General features: G+C 36.6%; 1 protein-coding gene across 1 annotated transcript; it reads left to right on the forward strand.

Annotated features, from left to right (window-relative positions):
• Nucleotides 1–4,555: 4,555 nt before the first annotated feature.
• LOC128855051 (farnesol dehydrogenase-like) lies at nt 4,556–24,180 on the forward strand. The gene is made up of 6 exons (XM_054089636.1): nt 4,556–4,825; nt 10,483–10,648; nt 10,787–10,913; nt 20,299–20,434; nt 23,758–23,892; nt 23,984–24,180. Exons 1-6 carry the CDS (start codon nt 4,685–4,687, stop codon nt 24,017–24,019), a joined length of 741 nt encoding a protein of 246 aa, XP_053945611.1. The 5' UTR covers nt 4,556–4,684; the 3' UTR covers nt 24,020–24,180.
• Nucleotides 24,181–25,731: the final 1,551 nt, after the last annotated feature.

A 25,731-nucleotide genomic window follows, 5' to 3' on the forward strand; every position in this document is an offset into this window, starting at 1 on the left:
TTTTCTGGATACATTGGTAGCTCTTGCAATTCTTCTGGCTGATCTTCACTCCAAAATAGACAATTCTGCTTATTTACGTACCCATTGATCCAAAAATGAGCTTCGTCGCAGAACAAAATTTTTCGATAAAAAAGTGGATTTTCGGCCAACTTTCCAAGAGCCCATTCACCAAAAATTCTTCGTTGCAGTAGGTCGTTCGGGTTCAATTCTTGCACCAGCTGCATTTTGAAAGGCTTCACAACTAAATCCGTTCACAAAATTTTCCACGTTGTTGAGTAACAGAGGCCCAATTGCTGCGAACGGCGACGAATCGATAATTGATGGTCATCATTAACACTGGCCGATACAACTGCGATATTTTCTTCAGTTCGTACTCTACGTAAGCGTGTTGGTGGTTTGATGTCCAATAATATAAATTTGGTTCTAAATTTAGTCACAATAGCTCGAATAGCCGCTTGAGTGGGTCGATTAAACTGACCATAAAATGGAAGAAACGCGCGATAAACTTTCTTAACAGAACACACATTTTTATAACAAAATTCAATGATTTGCAAGCGTTGTTCGTTTGTAAGACGATTCATATTCACGATTCATAGACTAAACTGAAGATGTTTGACAGTGAAAAAAAAATCACCCTTTATATGACTTCATTTTACATCTGTTTCCTATTTATTCCTATTTATCAAGATCATGCGGTCAACATCTCAAAGCAATGCATTTTTGTATGTTTGCAATTTTGTAACGTTATGCTACGCTCTCGCAAAAGTATGTATGTATGTATGTTCATACTTATTATTTACTTTAGGCAGCTTAACAATCATACACATACACATACACTTAGCATCCCGTTAGCTTATATGCAATTGCGTGTTCTCTTTACTAATCTCTCCCAATTTCGAGTATCTTAACATATTTATTAATTTCACTAGCAATAATGAACTGTATTTTAAACTGGAATAAACGGGCATTAGGATAGCCCATTTACATATATACAATACATACGTCACGGAATTTTTTATGAAAGAAATTGAAAATAAATAACTTAGTTTTAGTTAATAAAGTTTTCACCATCCATAACTTGATTCCAAAATAAAATCTAGCCTATTTATTCTTTATGCATATTTGAAGTTGGTAATTGTTTTAATTAAAAAAAAAAACTTTTTTTGGAGTTTTCATTTTGATATTTCGTTTTATTCAAGCTTTCGCTAGGTGACCCTATTTTTATGGTTTTTATTGAAATATTTGTATTTTTACCATTGATTGAAAAATCCAGTTTTGCTAAATGTTGCAATGTAAAATTCTTGAAAAAAGTTTGTTTAAATTTCTTGCAAGTAAAAGTTGATTTTTTGTAGAGAAAATTACTTTTTTAAATCAAAAAAATTTATAAAAATAATTAATTTTTTAATATTTTTTTGTTTGTCTGTAGAAGAAATTACGATATGAAAGTACAAAACAATTGGGAAACAAAATTATGAAAATAGAGAGGAGGTTAAAAACTGGGCCTTTTTTGGAACTGTAAATTTACGTCACTGTTATCATCGTCACTTTCAAGGTGAACCCCCATATACATATGGAGTACCAGCGCTATAGTCATCGGTCATCATCGTTAGTCTCATCTAGCGGTAGATCCCAGAAAAATGCTGCTTCTACGGAGTAGATGCAATGGAGAGAAGTGTTAAGTGAATGGGTTTCAGAGGGCACGTGAACAGGTGGTTAATATCGTGCCGAGTACTTTCAAAGGCCGGACATATGTTGAGTATGTCGGGGTCCATTCTGGATAGGTAGAAGTTTAACCTACTACAATATCCTAAACGCAATTGTGCCATGACGCAGGTCTCACACTGAAGCTCTTTGTCTGCGTGTGGGGCGTAAGGCATCATGTGGCTGTGCTGATGGCAGTATTTTGGTAGTTTGGAGCTTCTTTCACAGTGTGTCAATAGTGACTGGCAACCTGTGAACTAGTCGTGTCTAGAGCGATCAACCTCATCGTTCGTCTATCATTAGTATGCTCTGAATCGGTGGTTCTCTTTAGCCACCAACATAAATCTAAAATAATTCTGAATAAAGATACTTGGTTACATTTTCATCTTATTCATCTGATACAGCAAAAAGTTGGTGTTCAAACCATTCCATATGGTGATGGAGAAAATGAATGTTTAAGCTCATGTTCCCTCTTTTATACCTACTTAGTTCGTCAAACGCTCTCAAGAGATATTTGGTAACTCTCAAAATCAATTATTTGAATGGATTGCAATACAAATGTTATCACTAAAATTCTCGATAAATTTCGATAAAGAGGTTATTTTTTTAGTTTCTCTAAGATCTCCTTTTGGGAAGTGGACTTTGTTAAAAATCATTAATAGAAACCTAATCGATAATGAGAAATATTTTGCAAATACATCGTTGATATTTAGACCCACCCTAGGGTCTATAAAAAGTTTTTGCAGAGAACATCTGAAGAAAATAACTGTAACACCTTTGTAAAACTCACGAAGGAAAGTCGTCTTGTTATTATTATTATTATTAGAAGGCCATTACGCACTGCGACCAGAGCTGATCTATTGTGAAAGGCATATTTTGTAACCCTAGAGTTTTAGGCTTTTTAGAAATTTTAGCACAGTTTTGGGTTTGTTGTTCCAAAGATTGCATGGAGATACTACGATACCACCAAGGTGGTGAAGTCTTTGTCTGCCCAACGCAGGACATTCACAAAGCACATGTTCTGAGCTTTCTATGTCCATTTCGCAAAAGCGGCAGACATTGGTCTCGGATAGACCAATATTGTTTAGATGGTACCTCAGGCTGCAGTGACCTGTAAGGTATCCGGTTAAAAGACGCAGATCTACTCTGTTTAGTGAGAGAAGTTTGTCAGATATTCCTTTGATGGGACTTAGGAATAGTTTGGCTTGACGCTGACCGGCACAGTTTAGCCAGTGTGCGGCAAGTTTTCTTTCCTCCCATTTCCTAAGGAATTCATTAATGTGGCCTTTTGTCAGTCCACAGAAAGGCTCAGGACCAGTAAGTTGCATATTTGCTCCTTGTTTTGCAAGGTCGTCAGCCATTTCATTTCCCTCATGTCCTTCATGTCACGGAATCCAACATAGTGTTACTGTGTTGAGGTTTCCTAACGTGTTTAGGAGGTTTAGGCAATCGTTTACCAATTTAGAGGTGATGGTTGTTGATAGAAGGGCTTTTAAAGCCGCTTGGCTATCTGAAAGTATGTAGATGTGAGTACCTCTCATTTTCCTTCTAAGGCATTCTCTCACACATATTTCAATGGCATGTATTTCTGCCTGGAATATTGTTGGGTAGGATCCCATCGGAATCGATTTTTTGAATTTGGGCCCATTGATTCCTGCCCCTGTTCTACCATTTTCCAATTTGGACCCATCAGTAAACCATAGCTGGGAGCCAGGTTTGAAAGTGATAGAGTTAGTTCTCCAGTCTGTTCGTTCATTGATTATAACTTGGAAGTTCCTGAAGAGTATTGGTTTGGGTGATAGTATATCATCCCTATGAAGAATGGGACTATGTAGGAAGTCTTCTAAGATCTTTAAATGTCCTTTCATATCCCTACTTTTAAGTTCAGATATACCTTTTAGTCTTAAGGCACTCGAGCGAGCTTCCCTTTCAATTAGAATTGGAAGCGGTGGTATGTTCAGGAGCACACCCAATGCATCCGTGGGACACGTTTTCATAGCCCCTGTAATACCAACACATACCAGGCGATGCAGTTTGCTTAATTCGTTTGCCGCCTTTCTTTGCTTGACCTTGGGCCACCATGCTAAGGATGCATAAGTGACTATGGGTTTTACAACTGTGGTGAATGTCCAGAAGGTCATTCTAGGGCTTAGTCCCCATGTCTTACCAAAACGCCTTGTACAGGCAAAGAATGCCCTTGTGGCTTTTGAAGTAACTCTCTCAATATGGGAGTTCCACGTAAGCGTTTTGTCAAGACTAACGCCAAGATAGTTCGCTTCTGTCGAGAGTTCAAGTGTTGTTCTATTAAGGGTCGGACATTTGAGATTTATGTTCCTTCTCCTGTCGTCTTGTTAAAAATAGATTTTTTTCATATGAATCTATTTGAAATCATATTTTTTATTGTTGCTTTTTCCGCACTAAGTAGTTTAAGTTAGCATGGTAAATAACTTATTTTTCGAATGTTGCGATTTTAATTAAATACATATATTATCCATTACTCAAAAGAAAATCTTAAACAAATCTTTACTTTCTGCCATTTCCCTAACCAGAACTTAATTCAAGGAAACATTTTTATTTATGACTTCATTTATAATTCCCTTCAGTGATTCACGTAAATTATATAATATTAAAATAATTGTATGCGTATGCCTTCTTCAATTATTTAAAAAATGCACCTTATTTATGTACATATATATGAATGTAACTTTAAAATATCGGCATCAATTGAACCTGTGAGGTGCACATCTGCAATTAACACCATAGACCATTTGTCCAACCTACCATACACCGCGGCTGGAATTTGAGCAACGCTAAGTCGTTGCCTAGGCTGAGATTTAATTTATTATGTCAAATCCGCTTCAATCAGTTACGGTTTGGCGTTAAGAGCGAACGAAAGCTGCGCTGCGCTGATTTCTATTGTATAGAGTGAATCGAACGAATTTCGCATAAGTGCCTGCGTACTGATTATTTATCCACTTCTAAAATGTATGACTCATACGATAGTTTGCAAGAAGTGGCAATTGTTACTAGTGCCGGTGGTGCTATTGCAGCGCAAATTGCAGTGTTTCTCGCTAATAAAGGAATGACCGTTGTAGGATTAACGCAACAGCCCGAAGTAGTAGAAGTACGTGTAAATATTTGTAATGTATACATACCGGTGTGTGTGTGTGTTAAAAAATATTTTACTTTTAATTTATAATTCACTTTTTTTTTCAACAATTATTTCTAAAATGTTTGCGGCACTCAAATCCATATGGTGAACGTCCCAACTAATATTTTTATACTCGCGTGTTGTATGTACATATGTCCACACATGTATGTATATATGCATGTAATTATATTCGCGATTTAATATATAACAAATGAAGTAGTAAGTAAATGACCAAGCCATGATAGTTGTAGGCCTGCCTGTTCCTATTGTAGGAATAAAAAGAAGACAAGTATCTATCCAAACGAAAACGGATAGTATACGGATGTAATGCAACACAAAATATTTAGTATCCTTCAAATTTATTGGAAAGAAAGCTCTTTCGGAATATATTTTTTTATTTCAATTTTTAAGCAGACGAGTGAACGTACGCAAATCAAAACTTTGTTTATATGAGAGATTATCTACACCTCGTTGTCTAATTATAAACGTATAATGATCTTACTTATATTTTTTACAGTGTTTTAGATAAAATATTTTTACAAGCACTGTTTGCACAAATGTGTTAAAGAAGCAGGTTCGCATAACAAACAACAAAACCAGCATACAGGGTCCGGCACTCGAGGTGTAACCAATTAAAAAGGCCATACATTTACTTGGGGGAAAATTACTTTTGTTCAATTCAAAGTGAAAAATGTGTGAAAATAATACAAAATTTAGAAGCAATTCACTTATGCCCCTTTTGCCTTGATTATGGCCTGAAGACGGTCCAGAAACGAATCGCAAACTGCCCGTATTTTGGTCCACCCGCAGACAATGGCTTTTTTCAGCGCCTCGAGACTCGTGAAACTTTTAGTTCGGACCTTGCTCGCCAAATCTGCGGTTACAGCGGCCCAATCCATTACCTGGGTTAGAAGCTGCCTCATGGTGGCTAATTACTAATACACTTCGAGTGCCGGACCCTGCAATGTATGGTATTTCTTTTATTTTCAATAACTTCAAAAATCCCCTTCGGCATTAAATCAAATAACTTTTGCCCTAGTTGCGTGCAAAGGGAGTCCCATGAATGACGCATAGCATATTTCAGCTCTTCATTTGTAGAGTACGGTTATTTCCTTCATAAACTGTTCGAACCAATTCACCTCACACGTTCTGCATGATACTGAGATCTAGAGAAATTGATGGCCACTCAAGAAATGGGGATGAATGCTTCTTCTTTTTTTTTAATTTCGCACGATACAATCACTTATTTCTATTAGACGGCCTATTTACCGAAATGACTTTTCCGAAGCAAAAGCTAAAATTTTACCTTTTTCCATTTCTGTAAGTTGTGTACCACGAAGCATCTTGATATAAAATGGCAAAACACCTTGAAATTTCTACATTTATTAATAACCGTACTATGATTTTATAATTTTGCAAGAGCTATATTTGTCTACTCCCTGATTGCCTAATACAAACGATATTGTTTTTCTTGCTTTCTTATGTTGCACATGCGCTTGTGCAAAGAGTGCATGTGAAAATATTTTTTCCAAAACACAATAAAAAATATAAACAAAATTATTGCAAAATTGTAATCGGACTTTGAGCTTTCTTGCAGCTTTTTACAATTGGCTCTTCAGAAAAAGTTTCACAGATGTATATGATTATTTTTTGTTTGTTTTGATACTGAGACCAGTTTCCGATTTTTTTAATTATCTTACTTCTTATTTGCTGAATAACTCGACGTACTACAGACTCTTACACTAAAACATCAATATATGTATGTATGCAAGTTCAAATAGCATATTGTAACCACAAATTTAGTATATCTGTCAGGTTTAATAAAAATAAAAATGCTGGACAAAAGCAAAACCAAATAATCGGTTTTCGCAGTGAAAAACAAAAACGATTAACACAAAATTAACAAAAATATTGAAAAATATGATTTTTTGTTTTTTTTTTTAAGCAACTATTTCGAGCATCCCAAGTGCACGGAACAAAAACGCACACACGACTAAATCAATTCTTCTCATCGCTAGTGAATATCTGCCTATGTACATATATACATCGAGAAACTTCCGTGTTGGTGCGATTTTTTCAATTACCATTTCAAAAAAATATGGCTACTCATACAAGGTGAAGTCCGAAATAAGCAAGACTGGCATCATAAAAATGTTTTTGATGGCACCATCTTTTTAATGAGTTAGTGCGTTGGAAATTATATCTCTAGCTGACTTCCAATGAAAGCTTGGTGGCATTCGATTCAGTGGAAGCGAGGTTATTGCGTCTAAAGTGTTAGTATGTTTGTGTCATCGGTACAAAAATGACTTTCGAACAAAGAGCTAATATCAAATTTTGTTTTAAAATCGGTAAAACGTTTAATGAAACATTTGAATTGATGAAAAAAGTTTATGGCGATGATTGTCTATCTCGTGCCAGAGTTCATGAGTGGTTTACACGTTTCAGGGATGGTTATGAGGACATAATTGACAAAATCACGAATCTCCGAAAACTCCATCGAAATCGTTCGTAAATTTATCAAAAACTAACCGAAATCATCGTTGAAATTCATGGAATCGTAGTTCAATATCTCCAAAACATCGATTTATCGTATTTTAACTAATTATTTGGGCTTACGAAAGTTCTGTACACGTTTCATTCCGCCCAAGTTATCTGAGGGCCAAAAATTGCTCAGAATTCAACATTCGAAAGACCTCATTAAGGGGGGTCTTATCAGTGGCTTCAAAAAAAGGTGTTTTTTCTCAATTTTTTTGGAGACGAAAAAAGCGACACACAAGAATAATCTTTTACATTTATTTGAAGGAATGATTAAAGAGTAATAAATAGTTTTTTAACATAAATAAAAAAACAAAATGGCAGACATATGAGGGATCTCGCCCAGCTTCTCGTTGCGCGCTAGTAAAACGGCGTGTAAGATTGCGGTCGTAGTTTTCACCTGAAACGCAAAAGAAATATTATATATTGTCTTATTCAGAAGGCTTTCTCGCTTATAATAGACTACTCTTGTATAAAAATATGAAAAAATGGATACACAATTAATTATTGAAAAAAAAATGTTTTTTTCGCTAGTTTTTTCAAAAAAGGTGTTAAGTAACATTAACAAATGAATGTATTTGTGATTTGTATTTTGTTGGCTTATTAGTTGCGCATTTTAATTATCTTTATATAGATTATCGGTTTGAAACGATAACTTTCGTCGTGTTTTTTAAATCTTACACTCCATTTTCAAAAACATGGTTTTGAGAAAACGTGTTTCAAAGTTTTCAGAAGGTAGACAGTATACTCACACGAGGACGGTACACAGGCCTGTAACTCAAAAATCACTTCGAATTCCGCCATACAATTTTGAGGGCATATTCTCCTATAATATATCTATCGATTGCAGTAAAAAAATCGATTTTTTGAAGCCAACTGATAAGAGGCCCCCCTTAAAGAGGCGAGAAAAGACGAGAACTTCCTTTACAACATTGTAACTGGTGATGAAACGGGGCGTTTCCAACATGAACCTGAAACTAAGCGTCAAGGTGCCAAATGGAAGGCCTCAGACGAGCCATCACCCACAAAATCGCGTTAGGAGTCAAAGATCAAGTCAATGCTCATTTGCTTTTGCGATTCCAAGGGAATGGTCCCCAAGGAGTTCGTGCCAACGGGCCAAACCATCAATGCAATTTTCTATATTGGCATTTTGAAGCGTTTGTTGCATCGCATTCGTCGAATTCGCCCTGAATACCGCGAAGGAGGAAGCTGGCGCTTATTGCATGATAATGCACCATCTCATCGATCCACTTTGTGATTGATTTTTTGACTGAAAATCGCATTTTAACCATCAACCACTTATCGTATTCGCCTGATATGGCTCCCTGGGACTTCTACCTATTCGGAAAATGCATATAGCTATGAAGGGAAAACGTTTTGCGTCCGTAGAGGCATTTCAAAAGGCTTGCACCGACATCCTGAAGGACACTCCGGTCAATGACCTGAAACACGCTTTCGAAAAGCTTTCAGACCGCGCAAAACAGTGTATCGAGGCCAGAGGGGACTATTTTGAATAAATAAAATCGAAGTTATCAGAACAAAGCTCCTGTCTTTCTATTTTAGCTCACCTTGTGTATGTATAGATGTATATGGTGGTTAAGTTTCAAGGGCCGGTGTTGGTTTTGAATAAAATACAATTTTTTTAGGAAATTATTGTTATTTCTCTTTATTATGATAATATTGGTATAGTACGGAACAAAATATCGGCCAAATGGCCGCCGCGGCCTCGGCGACACACCTCCATTCGATGGTCAAAATTTTCGATGACGATGAGGCATAATTGAGGTTCTATGCTGTTAATGTGCCGAATTATCTCATCCTTTAGCTCTTGAATTGTTGCTGGCTTATCGACGTACACCTTTTCTTTCAAATAAACCCAAAGAAGGAAGTCCAACGGTGTCCAATCACATGATCTTGGCGGCCAATTGACATCGCCGCCATCAAATTGTTCGCACAGAAGAGCCATTGTTTCGTTTGCTGTGTGACAAGTGGCACCGTTCTGTTGAAACCACATATCGTCCACATCCATATCTTCCAATTCGGGCCATAAAAAGTTCGTTATCATCTCACGATAGCGAACACTATTCACAGTAACTGCCTGACCGGCCTCATTTTGGAAAAAATACGGCCCAATGCTGCCGCCGGCCCATAAACCGCACCAAACAGTCACTCTTTGTGGGTGCATTGGTTTTTCGGTATTGGATTATCATTCGCTCAAATGCGGCAATTCTGCTTATTGACGAATCCACTGAGGTGAAAATGTGCCTCATCACTGAAGATGATTTTCTTCGAAAATTGGTCATTCACTGTTGCCATTTCCTGCCACCATTCTGACCATTGACGGGGCTTGAAATGGTCAAGAGGCTTTAGTTCTTGAGTCAATTGCACCTTGTAAGCATGTAAATGCAAGTCTTTATGCATAATGTTCATCAACGACGAGCGTGAGAGGTGCAATTATTGGGCACGACGACGAGTTGAGGTGGACGGCTCTTCAACCTCACTATCGCGAACAGCAGCAATATTTTCTGCGTCACAAGCTGTAAGAGGATACACTGGTGTTTTCACATCTCCTACAGACCCTGTTCGCTCAAACTTTTGCACAATTTTTCCGATTGTACGCACATTTGGACGATTAAAGTCACCGAAAAAATCACGAAGTGCGCGATATGCATTTTGATTTTAACGCCCGTTTTCATAATAAGCCTGAATAACTTTAACGCATTGCTCGATTGTGTATCTTTCCATGGTTCAAATTGAGTTAGTCTGAAATTGAAAAATGTCAAATGAAATGCAGAAAAAAGCTTGACGTTTAGGTGTGGTTCACATTCAACATCGGCCCTTGAAATTTAACCACACTTTACTTATAAAAGATTTGTTCCCTGGAAAATAATCCCACTGGGCATAGCTATTGTACTTACATATTGGCGCTTACATCGTTTTTGGATGTTTTGAGGTCTTGATGTTTTCCACAAATGAAGGCACCCAAAGTTTTACGCTGCTTCCGAACAGCAGACGGTTTTTTATGAGGCGCTTTGTATATGCACTCGTATATTTACATAAAAAATAGTAACAACAATGTATTTTCTTCTTTGTAGGCATTGAATGAGCAAATAGAAGGTCATGGGAAAATAGTCCCTCGCGTATGTGATGTAACCAGCGAGGAAAGCCTAATGGTTACTTTTAACTATATACGGAATATCTTTCCGCAAGTTACAGTTTTCGTATGCAATTCTGACATAATGAGCGTAAATTTTCTATCAGGTGAGAAGTGTAACTAATAACTCTTTAGCATCATTTATGAAAGCTCTAGGCATTATTTACATTTAAGTATGGTATGGATACAGTTTTATTTTTAACTAGCATTTACTAAAAACAATTGCATATTCTTTTTCTTAATAGAATCGAGTGGCGCGGAAATACAAGAATTATTCGATGTTAATGTCATATCTACTTCCTATTTCATACGTGAGAGTCTGGCGTTAATACGCGCAAAGAAAACGAGGGGTCACATTTTTGTTATGAACAGGTGAGTTTTTTACTGCAACCAGGAATGAAAGATAGTTTTCTCATTTATCAAATATATTTACCTGAAATATCACGTAATTGTACATTTTTTTAAGCTCACTACTAATCTTCTTCTTCTTATATATACCTATGTAAGTGGAAGTATGAATATGAAAGTTTCTAATTTTATTTGTTTTTAGACTCTTAAAGCGTTCATCCGATTGCGATGAAATATTGGAGAGTTCTTGTTGTTGTTGGAATGTCTAGAAAAAATTTGGGTTCGTGATATTTAAAAACATCGTATTTATGGTCCATTTTTGCTTATACTTGTGACTTGCCTTAATTTGGAGGAAACTCTTTTCAATAAAATAGAGGCGCTTAGGCACTTTGGGCGAGGTATTTGAAAATGTCGTATTTTTGCGACTCAATGTGAAGTGATCGAAGTGTTTTGAACGTGGTCTTAGATTTTTCTGGGTTTATTTGTAGACTAGTAAGCTGAAAAAAATTCGGAAAAATTTATAATTTGAACGTTTATTGAATGTTGAAAATTTATGTTACGTTGCTTGTTAATGTCAAATATCTTCGGTTATTTTCAAGATTTCTATCCCTTTTTATTTTTTACTATAAAACACACTTTTTATAAGATTTTTTTTTTTTTTTTTTTGGAAAAGCACGCAAATTTTTTCATCAACAGTTAAATTCATAATGAAATTCCCATTACTTTCGAGTTATACTACTTAGTCTTGACAGAAATTTTGCGAAAAAGGGGTTAAGATCGGGCCAAAAGTGTACCAGGAGGATGTCTTAGAAGATGTGGTGAAGCTCTCTCTTCAATGGAGAGCTTCGGATCTTCCAGCAAGGTTCCGCTCCACGTCATAAGGCAAAAACCACCCAGCAGTGGCTAAAAAACAAAATTTCTGGGTTCATAGCCGCAGAAGATTGGCTGTCTGGAAGTCCAGATGTGAATCCATTGGACTACGGTTTGTGCTCAGAATTGAAAAACATGGCCTGTCGAAGACCTCATAGAAATTTGGAGAGTCTTAAACAATCTTTGGTTCGAACAGCGACGTCAATTGTAATATTTCCAGGATTGAATAAAGCTAGCTTCATTAAAAAACGGATTATAATTTCACATCTATACCCAACTGAACTTGTAATAGAACTTATGGCAGGAAGAGGAAAATTCAATTACGTACGTACAGCGAGTAAGTAAGTAATCAGTGCAAAATATTTTACTTATATATTGAGGCGCTGCTACGTACATTAGTAAACATATCCACGCTGTTTTTCACAAGTTGAAAAAAAAACATTTTCCCAAAAATGTTTAATTCAAATGAAAAATTCTTTTAAACTATTTTAGAAAGTATATTTTATGCTAAAACAAAACAAAATTATAATATATTAAATAGGAATGAAGATATTTGACTTTAAAAAACTCCACATCAAAATTATTAACATTCAATAAATCTCAAAATTAAAAAAAAAAATTAAACAAATTTTTAAGTTTACATCTTCCTTATATTTAAAACCATGTCCAAATAATTGAATCATTTGACATGGAATTTTGTTCATCCTCAACAGTTGTTTTATCTATCAATTTGAAAAAAGGACTCACTAGACAGCACTGAGGGTGAAATTTTCCAAAATAGCGTATTTATGGACCGATTGAGTTCATAATTTATATATAAAGGGTGATCGGATTGGGGGTACTTTTCCCAATAGGGGTTTTTTGGCAGATCACGCGTGACTACTGTCAAACTAAATATCATACCTTTTTCATTATTCATCATGGAAGGACCTACTGCCCAACAACGTTTATAAACCGCACAATTAAATTACAAAAATCGACGCTCTGTGAAAAGTGTTCATCGCGCGCTCAGGCCAACTTAAGGTGTACATCGATTGGGCTCATTTTTGGCTTAATGGCTAAGTTGCGGTTTTTCTGCTGAAAAGCAACCCGGAGTCATTCAAGAACAGCCATTACATCTATTGAAAACAATGGTTTGGTGCGGTCTATGGAGGCGGATATTTCTTTAAAGGCCCATATTTCTTCAAATGCAAGGCTGATGCCAGTGTAACAGTGACTGGCGAACGCTATCGCATCATGATAAACGACTTTTTGATGCCGAAAATTGAAACCTTTGATTTCCACTAAATTTGGTTCCAACAAGACGGCGCTACTTGCGATTTATCTCTCGCCTCGGACCAGTGGATTGGCCGCCAAAATCGTGTGATATCACACCTTTGGACTTTTATTTGTGGGGGTATGTAAAGTCTGAATGCTTTGTGGATAAACCAGCTTCGATTAAGACGTGGGAAGCCGATATTACTAAGGTTCACGAGAAACCGACATTACGCCGCAGCTGTGAATGGTTCTACACAAAAATAATAAAGATTGTCCAATCAATTTGAATCTTTGTTGTTTTGATTGACTTTTTATTAGTTTACATTTTTATTCTGTTTTTTTAATCATTACTCTAAAATTAAAAAGACTTGCATCTTCAGTAAAAAATGTTCTCACTGTAATTAAAAAAAAAAAAATTTAAATAAACAGTAATTTTTCTTAAAAATTCGAGAAATTGCCCTTGTTGCTGGAACAAATTATTTTTCCTTTATTAATAAAGTAAAAAAAAATATATACATCAAGCAGCCAGAACAAAACCCATGTCGACCGTGCGCTTCGATGATGTCCCACAAATGGAGCGGACTGCCGTTTTAAAAGCGCAGCCTCAATCAAAAACAGAATACCCTACTGTGTTGGTCAAAATATTTTCACATTCGGCCCTGCGAATAATGTGACTAATTAGCGTTGCATCAACACAAACCTCTTAAATCATCTCTGATTTTTATTTGCTAACTAAAATATCTTCTAGTAGGTAATAAATAAGCTTAAATGAACGTATGTATGTGCATACTCGTATATACCTGTCAAATGTTGTGGGTTCACAGGAATGGATAATATATGCACTGATTGTAATGATTGAACGGTTTTAAATAACATTAAGCGTGTGATGATGGCGATATTAATTGATTAAAATTTCATATGGCTCAAACGCCTTAGCGACCAAGCGCGGTTGGAACTTTATAATTTATACCATAAGTACAAAGAAACACATGGGCTGAAAAGTCCCAGGCTTAAAAACGAAACCACGTTTTTTTGTTGAAGCTTTATTCATCAACGTAATTTGTATCAAGAACAACGCAATCACTCCTGCGCCGCTCTAACACTTCAATACCACTTTTGTAGAACGACTGATCTTTTGCCTTAGACCTAAGTTTCAGCAATAATCTGTCCATTTCAGCGAAATTTCTTATCAGGGAACATTTTTTTAGGTCTGCGAACAGCCAGTAGTCGCTGGGAGCCAAATCTGACGAATACGGTGGACGTGGGACGAAGTTCAAGTCATGTAGTTTTGTCATTGTTTTGGTTGACTTTTTTGATGTTTTCTGGTGTTACTGCCTAATTTGGACGTCTACTGTGTTGTGCGTCATCGGTGTCTCTACGACCACTTTTGAAGTCAGCAAACCATTATTTTGTTGTTGTTTCTGACGGAGCGCAGTCGCCATAACACTTTTCAAGCCATTGCTTCGGTTGCACGGTATTTTTTCTCATCGAGAGGCAGTGTAAAATTAAAACACGAGATACTTTTTGATTCATTGTTGTTAAAATAACAAACGGAGCGTTACTCTTAGCACAATAACTCACGAACTAATGAATAGAAATTAGAAATTTCATTTAACAGCTGTATTTTTAAAGTTAGGACTAAGAGAATGAAATAAAGCTAGTGCCATCGTGCCATCTATGTGTTAGGCCCGGGACTTTTCAGCCCATGTGTTACGAGCATAGGCGGTGTTGCAATGAACTCTCCGGAATCTTATTTATAACTCAGGATACTGCGTCGTTCATAAACACGTGTTCGAAAAGTTCCACCCGAAGTTTGAAGTCGCTAACACACTTGGTTTGTATCATATTTTATGCGAATTTTTCGTAACTGTTTTAGTTACTTCGAGGTAAACGAGGGTCTCGCATTAAAAGCAACGCGTTGTGACTCAATTTCAAGTGGAATCTGGCGAAAAGCGTCAGATCGTGTTTAATTGTGCATAGCAGTTCAAGGAGTATTGTGAATCTATATTTAACGGGAATCGTGTTGCCTACCGAGTTAAACATCTACAGAGCAAGCGTTCGGAATTTGAACAGGCGATCAAGGTACCGTACAGGGGGTCAGGGAAGCTGCGAACGCGGTGCTGAACGTGTCAACCTCGAGGGATTATTAAAAGTCCGTCCAATCGTTAGGATGATTATGCTATGTTAGACGGTCACTACAGTGAAGGTCGATAATAAAAATTTTCTCGCAAACTAAATTTGCTTCTTTTCTACTGAAAAAAATCCGGAACTTAATTGCGCTGCCTCGTACTTACCTTGATCAAAAAATTCCCGGAACGACCGCCAGGTGACGCTCTAAGCCAACTGATTTCAGTTCTGTGCTTTTTTTTTTGTTAGTTCTCTACACCTGTGATTAACATTCCTATTAAAATTGTATCGTCATTTCTTGATATGTATAAAAGTTACGCCGTCTTTAGTAAATCTGCCTCTGCACATGTTCTCAATTTTTTACGCTTGTAAAAATGGATTTGAATTTGCAACAGGGTTTTTATTAAATTTTTGGCTAAAAATGGATTCAGTAGTGCGAAAACCTTAGAAATGTTGGGAAACTGTTACTCTAAAGAAAACAGCTGTTTGCGAAGCGCACGCACGCTTCAGAAGAGATCGTGAGGCCATCGAAGATGCCGAACGTAGTGGCAGGCCTTCGACAACGAAAACTGTTGAAAACCTAAAAAATGTCACAGAATAGTTGATCAATAACCGTAAATTAATTATTAGAAAGCTGGCAGTGGAATGGAACATTTCTTATGTATCCGTTCAGGGCATTGTAGTTAATGATTTGGGTTTACGTCGAGTTTCTGCAAAGTTGTTCCCAAAGAACCTGAATTCCATGCAAAAAAAGGGCCGCGTTGATATCGCCAAATACATGACTTTGAAGACTGAATCCGACCCAACATTTATCAAACGCATTGTTACTAAAGACTTGACGTGGTAGACGTCGTTTTCAGTCAAAAAAAAAGTGATGCTCACTAAATTTGTAGTTTGAATTATCTAAATATATTCCGGGAACTTTTTGATCAAAGTGGTCATGGTACATATATTTAAATATGGCTATAAGTGGCGTATAACGTGACGGTCATTCATGCCACATGCACTCAAATTAAGTGCTTATGCGGTATTTAACTATATGCGACATTTACAGACATCGGGTGTCGCAAGTGTATAGGTACATAGGTAAATGCGCACTTGCTATTAATGTGCCGCAATTTATTATATGATGCACCTGGATGCCTAGCATTTAAGTAGATATTTTAGGGGGACACATAGTCAAACACACTAATAGCGTTTTCTTTTCATGGAAAAAATGTCTTATATGTCATCTTATATGATTACAATAACTCCACATTACTATATACCATAAGAAATGTCGTACACTCGTTATGTGGAGAAAGTGTGCAACACTGTCAGGAATATTTTCAAAAAACAACGAGAATTTTGTGTCACTGTAAAGGTTACACTTTATTATACTAAAATTTAATGGGCTATAAAACTAAGAACCCAGGTTTTTGTTTTTACCTCTGATTAAAAAGTTTAAATCTGATTTGTTGAATTTTTATAAATCTTGTATAAAGTTTGAAACTTTGATCAATATTGTGTTATTATAAAATATGGCATTTTTTATATAAAAAAAAATTGAAGTTAAAAAAAAAGTTAGTACAGTCAAAACTTGTGGTGATTTTATAATTTTGCAACTGAGTGCATACTTTACCTACGATGATAATTTGTAAATGTCATGCTGACAGGCTGTTTGCACATAATTGTGAACTACCCTATTATGTATGTATGTGAGAAAAATAAAATTGTGCTGAAAATATACCCTCTTTCAGTTTCGGGCCGAGGCCAAAAAAAAACCATTTTGCGAAGTTGTGCCAGTTACTCATCCCAAGAGCAGTTGTGTCCTTCTGAACTGGATGGTTTTAGTTTGGCAGTAGATGGATTTGCTTTCAAATTTCCTGCCTAACCGAATAGCAAATCTTAGCAGAAGCTATAACTCATATTTTCTCTGGTACTTATGCTAATTCCTATGTAGACGAACTCATTCACAACTTCGAAGTTATAACTGCCAACGGTGACGCTTGATCTATTAGGCAGGCACTCTTTTTGAATTGTCATCAGGCAATTTATAGAGAACGACCGACCTTCAGCCAATTTCAGCCATAGCGAAACCGAACCGGTATAAAGCTAATTTTTATCAACTTAAACTTTTTCAACAAAAAACTTAAAGAAATGTTCGACAAAAGTTAAGCTCTTTTTGGCCGAAGCCGAAGGTAAACCGAACTGAAATTTTGTCGACGAACATGGCCAAATTGGAGATCGAAGTTCGGTCGATCTCTTGTATTTTGTTTTAACATCGCTCATCTTCTCTAAACTAAGGAAGACTGCAACTGCGGCCCTAGTGTGAGGCCAACTTCATCAGGATCATCCGCGTGTATGATGCCACTGCAGCCCGAAATGGCAGCACAACGTATGTTTCCTAACATCAAAATGATATCGCAGGAAACTAAGTCATCTGGCCTAAAACATTGAGCTCAATTTGGATAAGGCTTCATGAACGTATGTAGCTTCCTTTCGTGCATTTAAAAGTCAGAAAATTCTTTGATAGGAACCAATCAGTTGACAGAACTATCGATAGTTCCAAATAAGAAATATTTAGCGTGCTTATCCCACCGTGATTGTACGAAACAAGACCCGTTTATCAGACGTACCTTCTACCAACTCTGCCCCCACGGACTTTTAACAGTTCGCCACTGTGCCATTAACCTACCCATAAATGATGTTTTGTCATAAAATGAACTTAAGTGTTGACATGTCATTTGTGTTCATAATTTACTTAAAGGTTTGACATTTACGAAATGGGACGCTATACGCTTGAACAAAATTGGTAAATATTGAAAACCTATTTCCAAAGTGGTGAGTCTTCTTCTTCTTCCGCGGTTACAGTAAATGGCGAGCATGACATGCTCAACGAGTTTTTGTTTCCAAAAATTGAAGAGGCTGACATGGACGACATTTGGTTTCAACAGGACGGTGCAACTTGTATCACTGCCAAAGTTACACTCGATCTTTTGGCTACCGTTTTTGAATTCCGATATCAATTGGCCGCCTCGGAGCTGTGATTTAAGCCCGTTGGACAATTTATTGTGGGGAGCCCTTAAGGACAAATGCTATGCGAACCATCCAGAGACGATTGATGCTTTAAAACACGAAATCAAAGTCGTGGCAGTCATTTGAACGATATTATTTTTCATTCATAAATGACAATGTTCAATCTTCAAAATAAAAAAAAAAAGTTTGAAAAAATATTGATTCGTTTTTTTTTATAGCCGATTCAAAAAGCAAATTTTATATGGACCACCCTATACCCTGCCGTGTGGCAAATCAGGCGAAAAATTTTATATCACACGTATTTTTATCGTTGGGTTTTTTTATTATATCAAATAAGTTACAAAAAATAATTGAAATTTAAATTAATTAAGTTATTTTAAATGCACGCTTGACTTTTCGACAAAAGCTCGAAAGAGTATAGAATTGGCCTGTTTCTTAACCAAGTTTAGAAGCAAGTCGATAATATACTTTTTTCAATTTTAAATAGATTCGTGATGAAAAATACTTCTGTGTCCCGCGTGAAGCTACCGTCTACGATTACAATAAATTCTATTAAAATACTCTTCCGCTTCAATAAACAATAAAATTATGATTATTATTTCAATAGTTTCCATTTTGATTAACGCTTTTTAATTTTATAATATACCTATAGCACAACCAACAAAAATCTTTTTATACGCAACGAAATATGATACTCGTATTTGCTTTGACAGCAAAAACATCTGTTTTTTTTTTTTTGTTTATTTGCGACAATAATTCCATTGTGACACCATTACACCTTTTGCATGACACGCCACTCAAATGCGTTGCCGCAACGGACACATTGTGAAAGGCCTATAAAAGTGTCAGACCAATGTCAACTAAAAACGGATTTGCCGGATTTGTGGTGTACCTATATGTAAGTATATTTTATTATTTTAAATTTTATTTATAAAGTATAAATTTTATTTAAATAATTTTACTAATTAAAACTAACTGTTCAATTCCCTCAGACATGAGCTTCCATTGCGTGTAACGGAAAATGTATTTCAGTATGATGCCATGATCGCAATTTTTGTCTACCCCAATGTGCATTTGCTTGGAGTTTTTGAGAGCAAAATTCTGCGCAAGATTTGTGGACCTTTGCTCGTTGGTGACGACGAGTATTGCAGGCGATGATCTGTATGAGCTTTACGAAGACGTAGACATAGCGCAACGAATAAAGGTCCAAAGGGCTACGTTGGCTGGGTCATGTCGTCCGAATGGATAAAAACGCTCCGGCTCTGAAAGTATCCGATGCGGTACCAGCTGGTGGTAGCAGAGGAAGAGGAAAAGGCCTCCTCTACGTTGGAAAGATCAGGCGGAGAAGAAGAGTGCATGAAAGTACAAGGCAAACTTTAAACGCGTTTTTTTTTTCAAAATGGTGTTTTCAAAGTCGGCGACCAACAATACTCAAAAACGGCTAAACCGATTAGTATCAAATATTAACACGAGCTTCTTAAATATATTTTTTAGTAATTAATCGAAGATTTTTTTTCCACCGATAAATATTTTTTGTTTTATAAACAATTTAAGGCTGACATTTTGGTCAAAAATCGATTTTTTTTTTTTTGAGAAACCGCCATTTTGTCAAAAAAATGTATTTTGCTTATTTCTTCCATTAATGACTAGATTTAACATAACCTTATCGAAATCTGTTTGGTTTTTTTAATTTCAGAGGATCCAGTTCAGAGATATAGTCGTCACCGCAAAACGTCTTTTTTGAGAGGAGCTCCCGGAGATCAGCTGTAGCTCCTTTCCAAATAAATATTTTCACTAATACTAAGTCTTAAAATACAGTTAAAAGGTAATATAATATTTTTCCGAAAAAATTCTGCAAAATTCGCTTTTTTCTAACTGTATAGAACCCCTTAAACTTAGCCAAAATCGCAGAAGCGGTTATCGCGCCAATCAAGAAGAAGAAGAATGTGCATTTATTATGATAGACCTTTGAATTTTATGCTATACGATTATATTTGGATTTCTGCTCCCATAACTAACGATCTTCTTACTGTACATTTGCTATTGCATACACAATTTGGCTGCTCTTTTCATTATACTTCGACTATTTTTTTCGCCTTCCACAATAATTATACATTTTTATTGCTTCTTTTTCCAGCGTCCTTGGTCACCATATACCGAGCGCGCCTGTGCCGTTGTACAACGTTTACCCAGCAACGAAGTTCGCTATGAAAGCGCTATGCGAAGCAACGCGCCGGGAAATTAAACATTTGAAGTTAAATGTTAAACTAACGGTAAGCAAATTTAGCAAAAGTTAAAGTAGTGTTATTGCGCACGTAAACATATAGTGTCGCAGAGTTTGAGCGTGATCTGTCAATTAGCTTATTTTTGGCATTTAATTATATCAGTCAACTGCAGGTGTGCTCTGCGATTTTCACTATGAATTTTGTGTTTTGAACGGAATTTCGGGTGTGGAATCGTTGAAAATGTTTCAGAAAGCCTATGGGGAGTATTCTTTGTCAAAAACACGGGTCTACGAGTGGTGTAAGGCTTTTGCAGAGGGCCGAAAACGTCGAAAAAGTCAAAAAAATTGTGCTGCAAACGATCATTTAAGTGTGAAGCTAAGAAGATCTCTTCAAACGCGGTGAAAAGGTGCTTTGATGACTGGGCAAATCGTTGGCATATGTGTATTGCTTCAAATGAAACCTATTTTGAAGGCGACAAAATAAATATTGATGATTAAGCAATTATTTTGCGTTTTATTGAACTACTCCCTCTACTTTTTTGACAGAATGTACGAGTATAATACAATACATAATTGCCATGTGCACTTGTAAGTACATAAGTACATACGTTGGAGACAAATGAGGGCATCGTTGCTTTTGACTGAATAAATAATCGAATGCCTTTGATGGATCAAAACGCTAACTTGTTGAGGATTAAAGGCACATATCTTGAAATATTCTTCTGAAAAAATTGGTTAGCAGCCAAAAGCTACTGTTTTTGAAATTAAATTTATTTACTTTACACAAATAATTTGTAATTTTTTTGTTTTATGCTTCTTTTGTTTAGCTCTCTAAAATAAACAAGAAAAAGTAAATTCCGTCCGGACCGAACTTTACATACCCGCGCATTTTAGTAACATTTATTATTAATTTTAAGAATAAAACAAACTTATAGGCAAAGAGAGTTATAGCTTGTAACAATTGAGGCAGGAACGGAAATGTAGTCCTAACATATAAAAAGTGGGCGTGGTTTTTATCCGATCTCAGTAAGATTTATAAGGAATGGAAATGATGGAGAGCAACAGGTGTACTAAGTTTGAATGAGTTTTATTAAATTGTTATCGAGTTACCAGGAGCGGGCGTGGCACCGCCAATTTTTTTCTTTTTATTTGAGCCATACTTTTTTCTAGGGCTCATTATTTGTACAAATTATGTATATAATTAACGTTATAAAGGGTTTTCCAATAACAGGTGTTATTTATCGCTATCGAGAGATGTAGAACGATTTTTTATAGCCAGAATTGGATGGTATTTACCTGGACAACGTTTATTTTCAACAAGACCGGAAAAGTTTCCGGACCGTGTTATCTCTCGAAGAGATGATTACAATTGGCCACCGAGATCTTGTGATTTAACACCTTGTGACTTTTTTCTTTGGGGCCACGTGAAAGAAAAAGTCTACGCCAACAGCCTAGGGCCGATTCAAGACCTCAAAGATGGAATGCGTGAGGCTATGGAGGGCATAGGGCAGCCACTTTGCAATTCGGTTATGAAAAATTTCATGAAAAGGATATTGTCCTGTAAGCGTGGTCGTGGTGGTCATTTGCCTGATGTTATTTTCCACTATCAACGGCATACCTCCCTCTTTATAATGAAATAAACATCCGATCATTTATAGTAAAAAACAGCATTTTTCTTTGAATATTAAAATAGCACCTCTCATTGGAAAACCCTTCATACGAGATGGGTTTATATTACTTGTAAACTATTGTTGTGGCATAGCAGTCAGCTGTGCAACAAAATGCAAATTTCGTATCGCAACTAAACTTTAAAGCAACTTATTTCTCAAAATATGTATATTTTTAAAATCGCCCAATTCACTTTTTTATTTTATACAAAGCACGTGCTTATATATATATACAGTCTGAGGCAGAAAAAAGGAACCGCGATTATTCATGAAGTATAAAAGATATATATTTAAAAAATTTTGTAAATGAAAGTATGTACAAAACTGCGAGTAGCAATTACTCAATAAGCCGTGTAGTCTTCATCGTTGTCGAGTATAGCCTGGCATCATCTTCATGCTTTAAACCAACTTTTCTGCGTAGCTCGTCGACAAACATGAAGATATTTTGCACAGGACTAGAGCTTGGTGCACTAGTTCCTTTAAATCATGGACTGGCCTTCCGGCAAAATGCGTTTTCATAGTTCCCTACACATTTTCAATGGGGTTGGCGTCTGGGGACTGGAAAGGCCAATCCAATATCTACTGTGCCGCCATTTTTTTGTTTTGTTGTGTCTCAATTTGTTTTTCTGAGAGCAGTGGTTTTGATGATGTGGGACGGTAGGATATATTCGCCTCCTTCAATCGACGTTCGATGGTGTGGATAATCACATCTATTCCATTTTTAGCAAGAACTGATTGTACTTGGCGTAGACACAAAGAAGGGTCCCGCTTAAAATGTTGGACGATCACTTTATCCTGCTTTCGCGTCGTCACTCACGTCAAGCCACGCTCGAAAAACTCACCAACATTTTTGTACCCTTATACCGCTGATTCCACATCACAACAAATTGTTTTGCGGCGGCGTAAGATAATTTCGGCCCTTTCGAATGCGTGCATAAAAATACCGCCTCAAAACGTTTCGCATACTTCTCACTCATTTTTGTTTGGTTGCGTTTACGTACTAACCTGAGTTAGCACTGGCGTCGCAGCCCTTGAGTGGAACTATTATGCAGAACGAAATACAGGGTGCGCCATCTTTTATGTCGTTATGTAAACGCTGAATGGCGACCGCCGTGGCCGAATGGGTTGGTGCGTGACTACCATTCGGATTTCAGAGAGAGAACGTCGATTCGAATCTCAGCGAAAGATCAAAAAATTAAGAAAAGGTTGTTTTCTAAAGCGGTCGCCCCTCGGCAGGCAATGGCAAACCTCCGAGTGTATTTCTAAACGAAACGGCCGATAGAAGCCATTATCGATGGATGTTGGCTCATTATGTCTGACCACAAATGCGTGCGAAAGCTTTAGACGGTTACTGGTTTCAACAAGACAGTACACCATGCCACACTGCGAATGCAACAATTGAATTTCTGCAACGAAAATTCCCGGCATCGACTGGGCCAGATCACCTGGCTTACCTACACCCTTTTGGGTGTTTGGCCGAACTCATCCTCCTATTTGTGGTGAGCGTCTTGTTGTTGTTCCACGTGCTTATATTGTCATGATGATTATCTCACATCTCAATGAGATATGTTATATTTGTTAATAGAAATAACTATGAAACTGTATTTCTGTGCCCATGAGTATTAAAATTAAAATAAAAGATGTTAACAAAGGAAAACAAAATATCGCTATAAAAAGTTATAATAATTTTTTTATTTCAAAACAGAGTATCAGTCCTGGAATGGTAGATAAGGAGTTATTTAGTGTTTACAATGGCGCTATTGCTGTCCTGCCAATGCTTAAAGCCTCAGATATCGCGAAAGCGATCATTTTTGCATTAGACACACCAGATTATGTGCAGGTATGTTTGAATTGTACTCTCTATAATTTGTATACGCTTTAAGTAAGAAGTCCATTACTGAGATGGCTCAATTTTTTGATGCAATTTTCAGGTGGAAGAAATCATTCTGCAAGCTATGAAGTACTAAGACGCACAAAATCATGATGTTCATTAGATCAAGTGGTAGTGAAGCGTTCCCTTGAGTGTCATCAGCATAATTACGTACATACATACATAACACTTTTTAACAAAATAATATATCCAATTAATGAGAATTTTTTGAGAATAAAAACGAACTTCCCAATGTTATTTTTTGAAATATTATAAAAAATCATTTTTTCAAGCAAATTCTCAAATATTTTGTTAGAATCAATTTCACAAAAAAATATAATTATATTTAGCAGCAATAATTCTTAATACAACTCAAAAAAATACTATTATACGAAGGCTTCAAAATAGGCGTTGGTTTAATCCGTTGTCTATTCGGTATATGGAAACAGAATCTGGAACCTTTAGAATAAAAGAGCAAGTCGCCTCCCATGCAATTACTAAAAGAGCAACAGTGTCCTTGTGTAACAAAACTTTTTTCTCTCCATATACAGTCATTTGTATTTCATATCGGTGGTAAAACGATCGAACAGTTCTGCACAATAAGCGCCGTTGATCGTTTTACACTTTTCAAGGTAATCTGAGCATGTGCCCCCCAGGGCGCGAGTGCTGTCGTCTTTATTTTGTTAGCCAACAAACCTAACATAGATGTCTTCGGCCTCGATTGAACCCAAGAAATCTACTCTCGCGATTTATGTAACTTTTCTGTTTTTGCCGTTCTTTATTAAACTCCAATCTCAACTTTCGACCGTTCTTTATTAAACTCCAATCTCAACTTTCGACCGTTCTTTATTAAACTCCAATCTCAACTAAAAACTATATTCTTACAATCTACCCTAAATCCCTACTTGCGGTGTAGCTATTGAGTTTGTGTTGGTGTAGTTGCGCCGGCAGCTTTGTTTGTATGTTGGTACGAATGCATTCTCAGCTGCATTCCTCAAGCTGCCAAAAGTCACGTACGTAAATTGATGATCAGCTTGACCGCTGTAAGATTTGTTTATTTGCAAAATCCAAAAGACGGGCAGGCGTAGGAGTAAGCTGTGCGATCTAATTACGAACAGCCAGTAGCGTGGGAGTGATTCAAGGGAATCATCAAATCTCTGTTTTAGCTTTGCAAGTGTGCAATGCGCTAACTTCTCCCCCTCTTAAGACGAGCCGTCCTCGACTCGTGCCAAAATTTCCTCTACTGCCCTCTGAGTTTTTACTTTATTACTTGCTAATTTGTTTCTGCGGTGGATGAAAAAAATTGCTATTGCGATCAATAATAATGGAGGAAAAGAAAAAATCGTCCAGAACAAATTACGATGAACAGATATACCCTCCTTCAATTCGTGAATGCGAGAGATGTTGTCGATATAAATTTGGTGCAAATATGGTAGGGACAAACTCGTATGGTGTTCCAAGTAATTAATGGATACGGTTTTTGGAGGATGTGGTTGGATATAAGTCGGTTCTCTTTTTACCACGTAAGTTGTATCATTTATGGTGATAGAGTCACGAAAAAGAAGCAGATACGTTCCCCTTATTTCCAATTTTCGTTGATCAAATATTGTCGTTGGTTGCACGTTGTTAAGAATAATGATGCCCTCTTCTATTTTTTGAACTGATGGTATGTGATATGCCGATTCTGATGAACAATTAGCTGTGTTATTATTTAGCATCTGACCCAAGCAATCTGAGTGAGCCGGTTTGCACACTTTAGCTACCAGAGTGTCATTGCAGTTCTCGAGTGGTTGAAACGTATCGCTACAT

Source organism: Anastrepha ludens, chromosome 2 (genome assembly GCF_028408465.1).
Source record: "Anastrepha ludens isolate Willacy chromosome 2, idAnaLude1.1, whole genome shotgun sequence".
Classification (NCBI taxonomy): Eukaryota; Metazoa; Arthropoda; class Insecta; order Diptera; family Tephritidae; genus Anastrepha; species Anastrepha ludens.

Excerpts from the sequence above, each read along its gene's own strand:
- LOC128855051 (XM_054089636.1), top strand. The coding sequence starts at position 4,685 with ATGTATGACTCATACGATAGTTTGCAAGAAGTGGCAATTGTTACTAGT. Across the intron at positions 10,914-20,298 it reads CACATTTTTGTTATGAACAG|CGTCCTTGGTCACCATATAC; the intron begins GTGAGTTTTTTA and ends TTCTTTTTCCAG. Across the intron at positions 20,435-23,757 it reads AGTTAAATGTTAAACTAACG|AGTATCAGTCCTGGAATGGT; the intron begins GTAAGCAAATTT and ends ATTTCAAAACAG.